At 42.2% G+C, this 9,279-nt stretch overlaps 1 protein-coding gene across 4 annotated transcripts in view; it reads left to right on the top strand.

The window, feature by feature from the left end:
• Positions 1 to 842: 842 nt before the first annotated feature.
• Positions 843 to 9,279, top strand: part of ubr3 (ubiquitin protein ligase E3 component n-recognin 3) — a 103,782-nt gene continuing 95,345 nt past the window's right edge. For 3 of the 4 annotated variants that reach the window (XM_062964685.1, XM_062964677.1, XM_062964659.1), the window contains exon 1: positions 844 to 1,353. In XM_062964685.1, the coding sequence (XP_062820755.1) occupies positions 917 to 1,353 (437 nt within the window). In that variant the 5' untranslated portion in view covers positions 844 to 916. Of the gene's footprint in view, positions 1,354 to 9,279 lie in introns of all 4 variants that reach the window. The other variant, XM_062964667.1, reaches the window with a different exon arrangement.

Raw genomic sequence — 9,279 nt, 5'->3', positions numbered from 1 at the left:
GGAAATCTCCAATACCAAGTCCCATAAGCACTTTATTAGAATTAAGATTGTATATCGCACTCTGCACTTGCCCTATAAGCCTTATATATCACCTGACACATCAGCACTTTTAATCTTGTACCCATTACTCTGGCCCGGCCCAGTTCTATTGTGTTTTAGCGTATTGTTATTGCTTGTTGTTTATACTGTTTTAATTGTTTTTAATTTGCTTTTTGTTTTGTATTGTTATATTGTGTGTTGAGGCCTTGGCCTTTGTAAGCCGCATCGAGTCCTTCGGGAGATGCTAGCGGGGTACAAATAAAGTTTAATAATAATAATAATAATAATACTAACAGGAGTGAATAACAGGGAGCGGTCAACTCCCCTGTTTAAGGAACTCCATTGGCCTGCCATTCATTTTCCGGTCCCAATTCAAGGTGCAGGTTATCGCCTACAAAGCCCTGAACAGTTTGGGACCCACCTACCTTATTTTTTAAAAATTTTTATTTGTAAGTTTTACAGATGCATAAAAAGAGAAAAAAGACAAAAGGGAGAAAAAAAGGAAAAAGAAAACAAAAAGACAAAAACAAAAACACGGAGGTCGCAGGAATGTTATGTTGTAATTACTGTATTTACTAATTTAGCACCAAAATATTACGATATTTTGAAAACATTGACTACAAAAATGGCTTGGATAATCCATAGGTTTGGATAAGTGAGACTCTACCGTACTAGTGTGGGAGGCCAGGCCAGGCCTGCCTCGATTTCTTCTCCTGAGAGAAGGAGCACCGGGAGAGGGCGGGGTTGGTGGGAGGCTGTGGCCTAAGGCCTGAGATCGAGAGCCAACTCTCGCGAGAAGAGGCAGGAAGGCAAGCAGGGAGGGAGGGAAGTTGGGGAACGAGAGCGGGCGGCGGGCCTCCTGGTCGTCGTCCTCGCCATGGCCCAGGAGAAGCGGGCCACGGCGGCGCGGCTGAAGGCGGCCCTGAGCCTGGAGCAGGAGAGCGCGGCGGCGGAGCTGAGGGCGCTGCTGGAGCGGGTGCTGTCGCTGCGGGACGAGGCCTCCTCTTCCTCCTCGTCGTCGTCGTCCCCGGAGGCGGCGCTGTCGTGGTGCCGGTGCCTGCTGGCCGGCGGGGAGCCATGGGAGAGCTTCGTGGCGGCCGTGCGCGCCTACGACCCGGCCACACTCTGCGGCTTGGTCTGGACGGCCAACTTCGTGGCCTACCGCTGCCGGACCTGCGGCATCTCGCCTTGCATGAGCCTCTGCGCCGAGTGCTTCCACCAGGGAGACCACGCCGGGCACGACTACAATATGTTCCGCAGCCAGGCCGGCGGTGCCTGCGACTGCGGGGACGGAAACGTCATGAGGGAGGCCGGGTGAGTGGCGGGCGAACGTGGGAAAGCGCCACGCGTGTCAGGGCCGCCAAGAGGCGCTTGCTCTCGGGCACACATTCTGAGATACAGTAGAGTCTCACTTATCCAATATAAACGGCCCGACAGAACGTTGGATAAGCGAATATGTTGGATAATAAGGAGAGATTAAGAAGAAGCCTATTAAACATCAAATTAGGTTATCATTTTACAAATTAAGCACCAAAACATCATGTTATACAACAAATTTGACAGAAAAAGTAGTTCAATAGGCAGTAATGCTACGTAGTACAGTAGAGTCTCACTTATCCAAGCTAAACGGGCCGGCAGAAGCTTGGATAAGCGAATAACTTGGATAATAAGGAGGGATTAAGGAAAAGCCTATTAAACATCAAATTAGGTTATGATTTTACAAATTAAGCACCAAAACATCCTGTTATACAACAAATTGGACAGAAAAGGTAGTTCAATACGCAGTAATGTTATAATGTAATTACTGTATTTACGAATTTAGCACCAAAATATCATGAAATATTGAAAACATTGATTACAAAATGGCTTGGATTATCCAGAGGCTTGGATAAGCGAGGCTTGGATTAGTGAGACTCTACTGTAATTACTATATTTACTAATTTAGCACCAAAATATCACGATATATTGAAAACATTGACTAAAAAAATGCGTTGGATAATCCAGAACGTTGGATAAGCGAATGTTGGATAAGAGACTCTACTGTATCAGAATGCTCAGTAGGTATCCCTAACCCAGCCCACCTATATGGACTATTTGGGACTCTTTTTGGAATTCCCGATATGAGATCCTCAACCTGAATGAAGAGAAAGTGCATCTACACCAGGCACTTGCAAACTTCATCCCTCCGCGTGTTTTGGCCTTCAACTCGCACAATCCCTAACAGCCTCATGCCCCTTCCTTTTCCCTCTCAGCCACTTAGTTGAAGTCCAAAAAAAACCTGGAGAGCCGAAATTTGCCTGTCCATGCCTGATCCACACTGTTGAATTAATAATAACAACAATAATAAGTTTATTTGTATCCCGCCTCCATCTCCCCCAAAGGGGACTCAGGACGGCTCACAGAAATATCAGACACAAGAGCAATCTTCTATATATATATAAAAGGGTAATGAAATTTCGGCCTAGGACAAAACAACAAAACTACACATCCCAGAAACACTAAACTTGGCAGCACAACCCCTCATCCATGCCTCTACATTCATACAACAAAAATAAAATAAAAATAAAATCCTAATTAGAGGGAGAGGAATAATTGTTTTTATCCAATTGCTGCCAGTTAGAAGGCTAAGCTCCGCCCACTTGGTCTCCTAGCAACCCACTCAGCCCAGGAGACAGGCAGAGTTAGGCCTCACTTAGGCCTCTTCAACACTGCCTATAAAATGCAGATTATCTGATTTTAACTGGATTATATGGCAGTGTAGACTCAAGGCCCTTCCACACAGCTATATAACCCATTTATAATGGACTTAATGTCAGGGGAAAACTTTTACCCTTTACCTTAACTACCACCAATTCCTCAATACAGTAGTCTCACTTATCCAAGCTAAACGGGCCGGCAGAAGCTTGGATAAGCGAATATCTTGGATAATAAGGAGGGATTAGGGAAAAGCCTATTAAACATCAAATTAGGTTATGATTTTACAAATTAAGAACCAATTTGTTATACAACAAATTTTACAGAAAAAGTAGTTCAATACGCAGTAATATTACGTTGTAATTACTGTATTTACGAATTTAGCACCAAAATATCACAATATATTGAAAACATTGACTACAAAAATTCATTGGATAATCCAGAGGCTTGGATAAGCGAGGCTAGGATAAGTGAGACTCTACTGTACTTTATTTCCCATACCACCATACTTTGCCACAGCAACGCGTGGCCGGGCACAGCTAGTTACAATATATAATACATCCACAAACAAGAACATGCAGCAATAATAGCAATTACACATTAACCAGAAAATTAAAAAATACTTATTCAAAACAGTGAATTAAAAACAGTGAATTAAAAACAGTGAGGCCGTAACAGTAATGCAGTTTGGCACCACTTTAACTGCCATGGTTCATCATAGCATTGAATCATATGGAAGTTAAAGTTCCCTGAGACATTCTTTTCCAGGTAAGGCTAAAGACTTCAGCTCCCAGGGTTCTTTAACACTGAGCCATGGCAGTCAAACTGATGTCAAACTGCATTACTTACACACTGTAGAGATGCACCCCATGTGTAAAATGGCAGCCCTCCCTTGTTTGGGGTAAACTACCTGTTACACCACTCATTGGGCTTTTAGAAGTCGTCTGCTCTTTCTGTTATTCGTTCACTCCCTAGATGTGCATGCCACATCTACTCCAAATAATGTACACAAATTATTATTATGCCCCTGGTGGTGCAGCGGATTAAACCCCTCAGCTGCGGAACTTACTGACCAAAAGGTTGGAGGTTTGAATCTGGGGAGCGGGGTGAATTCCCGCTGTTAGCCCCAGCTCGAAAACATGTAACTGTGAGTAGATCAATAGGTACCACTCCAGCGGGAAGGTAACGGCGCTTGATGCTGTCATGCCAGTCACATGACTTAGGAAGCATCTACGGACAATGCGGGCTCTTCGGCTTAGAAATGGAGATGAGCACTATCCCCCAGAGTTGGAATCAACTAGACTTAATGTCAAGGAGAAACCTTTACCTTACCTGTTCCTGCACTCATTGCGCCTTTTGAAGTCATGTGCTCTTTCCCTTACTTGTTCACTCCCTAGATGTGCATTCCACATCCGCTCTAAATAATGTACACAAATTACTATTATTATTATGTTTATTTATATCCCGCCTTCTCTCTCCATACTGAGACTTAAAGTGACTCATGGTTAAAAGTATTGCAATACAGCTTAAAATATACAATATACAAATATTAAAACAGTTAAACAATCAGAGCCAGCTAATACTTCCTAACAAAAGATTCCCCCAGGCAAGAAGCACACTTGTCTCAAATAGACAAAGAGTTCTTTCTCCCACCCTGGACCCTCCACATATATCTAAACCTCTCTAGCCTAGTTTCCAACAGACCTCACATCCTCTGAGGATGCCTGTCATATATATATATAGGGAAGACATCAGGAGAGAATGCTTCTGGAATATGGCTATACAGCCTGGAAAACTCACAGGAAACCAGTGATTCTGGCCATGAAAGCCTTTGACAATACAGAAAAACAAATATTGCAAGGGATGCATCTACATTCAATTGCTGTGGCTCAAGGCTATGAAATCATGGAGGTTGTGATTTTATAAAGTTTTAAAGCTTTATCTTCCAAAGAGTGCTGGTTCTTCACCAAACTACAAATCCCATGAGCCATTGCAGTTGAACTAGTGTCAGACTGAATTCATTCTACGGTGTACACTGTAGATCCACTCTGGGTCAAGGAACAGGGAAAGCACATAAAGGAGTTGAGTTAAGGTGAAGATAGAGAGGATCAATATAGTAAAGGGTTGAGGCAGAACACACTGTTTCCTTTTGGGAGGTGTAGTCTGCTCAAAGGTTTTTGTAAGAGCCTTGGTCAGTTGTCAAGCTGTGAAGGCATCACTCCTCCACAGTCGCAGTGCCAAACTGGATTAATTCTGCAGTGTAGATGCACCTAGTTCCAAAATTGTACACATAGGTTGCTGGGATAGGGATGCCTTTGTATTCTGATTTCTCAGTCTACACACACTTTGCTTTATGCACAGAATTATTCAAAATGTATAAAATTTGGCAGTGTGTATAAAGTCTATGTGAAACATGAATGAATCTTGTGTTAGACTTGGGTCCAATCTCTAAGATGCCTTTTAAAGTAAATACAAGTACTTCCAATCCTACCCCCCCCCCCCCAAAAAAAAAACTCAACTGAAGAACACTTTATACAAAAGATACTCAACCTGTATAAGACAATTATTTTGCAGCGCTTGGCCTGGTTGGCCAAGTAGATAGAAGTGCTGTTGCAGGGTTTACAGTATCTCGTACTCCCTTACCACTTTTTCACAGCTAGATTCACAGCTAGATGTTTCTTTCTATCCACATCATTTGGCAGCTTACATTTCAGATGGGGACAGTAAGCTCAAGCCACATTTCAGTCTGAAGTTGAAAGGAGCTATCCAAGTGCTGAATCTGTTGTGTGGCTAGAGTTCATGAGTTTGGATATTTACTCTTAAAGATCAATGGGAACTCAGTGCCCCATTTATATGGAAACTGTCAGTGGGTAGTTTTTTTTTAGTGTTTTGACATTCTAGAGAGGTAGGAAACTTATAAATCAGCATTGGTCCAGCAGTGTAGTGGCATTTAGTAGTGAAACAGATATTTCCCAAATTGTGGTTGCTTAACAACTCCTACAAATCATTTCCACAAATTTAGGGGGAGGGGGGAATATCCCTGGGGCAGAATTCAGAGGGATCAGCAAAGAAGTAGAAAGAATTTGAAGTAGGGATTAATCCATGGGGCACTGTAAGAATGGTTAGATGTTACTTTAAAACTGAGGCACAATTTATGTGTACTCTTCACCTGTTGCCTATGTTCAGGCAGAACGTAAGTCACAAACTACTCATTGTGAGGAAGGACTCACTTCGAGCACTGCTCTTGCATTAACTTTTTGGTGGTCGGAGCCTCTACAGTGTGGTCTTTTCTTCTGAAGTTCTAACAACAAAACAACCCGTATGAAGAAGGTGACAATATATTTACTTCCCACACCAAAGGTTATTCCATCCTTTGGACATAAGGACACTGGCATAAGGAGTAAACATGTTGATGATCTTTTTCACATAATCTCTAACATCATTATTATGTAAATGATCACACTTTCACCTTTGTCGCTACTGAGGCAACATTAGGTCTAACTCAGGGCCTGTTCCTATTGCATTATCCTTGTTTCATAAGAACTCAATTCTTCAGATACATTCTCTGTATGAAAAGAACCATGTAGTACGTTTAAGGCTTGTTTCAGTACCTGAGATTTATTCAGTGTTTCCACTTTCCATTCTGTATATGGAAAGAGAAAAGTGTGAAAGAAATGGGGATGAGTTTAAGGAATCCTCCTAATCTTAAGGTAAAGGTAAAGGTTTCCCCTTGACATTAGGTCTTGACATTGTGTCCGACTCTGGGGGGTGGTGGTGGTGATGGTGGTACTCATCTCCATTTCTAAGTTGAAGAGATGGCGTTGTCCGTAGATACCTCCAAGGTCATGTGACCAACATGACTGCATGGAGCGCTGTTACCTTCCTGCTGGGAAAAAATAATATCTAAACAGGCAATATAAATGAATGTCTTTAAAAGCATTCCTTTCTTCCCATCCATTTAGAAGTTAGGAACATATATTGTAGCATGTGACATATACATTGGTTTCTAACCGTATATCCCTGTGGTGGAAAAACAAATTTTTAAAGCTGCTTCAAATCATAAACCATGTGGAATATAGGAGAAAGGAAAATTAGAATGACCCTTAGAGTTGGTGGGATAGCTTAGACAGCCTTGAATAATTGGGGGAAAATATAGCAAATTTAGGGTATATCGAATGAATATAGTTTGATATAATTTTAACTGCCACATCTCACTGCTATGGAATCATGGAAGTTGTAGTTTTACAAGTCTTTAGCTTTTTCTGCAAAATAGTGCTCCCATAATTCTTAGCATTGAGCCATGGCAGTTAATTCTACAGTGTAGATGTAGCTTGGGTAAAGGAATAGGGCAAGCACTTAAGGGGCTTAATGTAAGAATAAGAGGAAGGAAGTGGAGATCAATATAGCAGAGGGAAGAGAACACGGTTTCCTTTTGATAGGTGTAGTGCAGTCAAAGTTTTTGTAAGAGCATTGGCAGTAAGTGTTTGCTGTTGCCGACATAATGGGCAGAGGTAAAGCTGTGAGGGCTTAATTTCAGCTCCACAGTACTTTTTTTTGGCACAACAAGTGCTGCTAAGTCATGGCAGCAGTCATTTGCTGTCATAGTGAAAGCATGTGACAGTTGGAATCATCTTATCTCCTACCTCCATTTTAGTAACGATTGATGAGTGAACTCTGGAGTTATGGCAATATGTAAACCATTTTTAATACTGTTTGCTCAGTCTGATTGGCATTGCCCATTGTTGATATGAATGCTAGAGAAACAAAGTAAAACAACCCTAGAGCCAAGTCATTTTTATTTCCATGCCTGAATGCTGTCTCGTCCTAGTAGGCAAACCTATAATTAAAATGGAGCGCTACCTTATAAATTTAATGGAGAAAGAGAATATCTAGTTGTCATAGTTGTGTTTCTTGGTCATTGTTCTGTATTCTTTGTTGATATTTGTGAGAATGAATCTTTAGTTTCCCATGGTTAGGTATTAGCTAACAGAGTCAGTGAGCTCAGTGTTCTAATAATGCAAAAAAGTGTAATAGCTCCAATGGTTTAAACTTGCTTTTGAAGGGATTTTGTAGTGGTTTTAATGTCTTGGTAAATTGGCAGTCTTTTCATCTACACAAGCACTCCTTCTGACATATAGTGCGAATAGTGAGCTGTCAAGTTGAAGAAATAACGCTGCTATCCATTTTTGATAATGCAAATAATGTGAAAAAGTGAGGTATTTTATTGTTTAAAGCAATAGTACTTATTTTACACAGAGATTCTGTAGACTGCTTAAACTTTATTTTGCACATTATTTCTGGATTGGGAACATGTTTTTATCATTCTAAGGTGTTTTACCTTTTCCTTGTTCTGATTTTGCTATCTTCACTGTTATACCAATGTCTGTGTGATTGTTCAACAGGTCAGTCCAGGCTGTATTGATTCTTTAGATAATTCAGATAATCCTTTGGCTGTTTTGAATATTAATGTTTCCAACATAGCAAATAGCTGCCCTCTCCCTTTCCCATAGCTAAACAAACTTCAAGAGCTAAGGGGAGGATCAGGTTTCCTGACTTTTTGCAATAGGAGACATTCCTAGCTTGTGTAGTAATCAAGTTCAAGCACTATCCTACCTGGTAATGTTCCCTGGAAACTGCAATATATATTGGGCATTCTGCAGTTAAAAAACATCGCTAGTGTCCTGTCTCTTGAACATTTTCCTGTTGTCCCCAAAGTTCCAGTTTTCTGTTTTGAATTCATCCCAAATACTGCTCCTTAAGTGTTGGTACATGTACATGTTCTCTTGTCAAGCTAAACTATTCAATGTTCTCTTCTCTATACATTTTAACTTAGAGTTAATGATTACTTTATCTCTTGTCTTAAACTTAGAAACTTGACATCTTTTTAAAATTGTGGTTGTTATAATAAACACAAAATGAAACTAGGCATAGGCCTTAGTTCAGATAACCTGAAACTGGTTGTGTGAATGTACCGTATTTTTCGCTTTATAAGACGCACCTGATGATAAGACGCACCGCTTAAGGGCCCCATCAGATGTCAAAAGAGGCAGAGGCCCAGCAGGCTCAGGTTCAGCGGGGAGCTCACCAGCTCCAGCAACAGCCCGCCGCTCTCGGGGCTCGCGCCCTCCTCCTGCGCCATGGCCGACGAAGAGCAGAGCCGAAAGGGAGGGGAGAGAAGGGTCTCTGAACCAGGAAGGGGAGGAGGAAGGGGAGGAACTGGGAAGGAGAGCCAACGGGATCAATGCCCACAAGCCCGAGGAGGAGGTGCCCAGGAGGAGGCGCGCCGTGCGTCTCTTTGCAGGGAAGGGAAGGCCCCTCTTTGCAGGGAAGGGAAGGGTCTCCAAGCCAGGAAGGAGAGGGGAAGAGGAGGAGGAGGAGCTGGGACAGATAGCAATGGGGATCAACGCCTCCAAACCAAAGGAAGAGGAGGCGCGCAGTGCGTAAAGCTTGGTGCATAAAGCTTGGCACACTTTAGCAAAGGAGCTGCCCCTCTCCAACGCCCCTCTCTCCAGGGAAGGGAAGGGTCTCCTAACCAGGAAGAGGAGG

Source organism: Anolis carolinensis, chromosome 1 (genome assembly GCF_035594765.1).
Source record: "Anolis carolinensis isolate JA03-04 chromosome 1, rAnoCar3.1.pri, whole genome shotgun sequence".
In the NCBI taxonomy this organism is placed as follows: Eukaryota; Metazoa; Chordata; class Lepidosauria; order Squamata; family Dactyloidae; genus Anolis; species Anolis carolinensis.
Note: the sequence above shows the minus strand (reverse complement) of the source record. Positions and strands in the feature narration are given on the sequence as shown.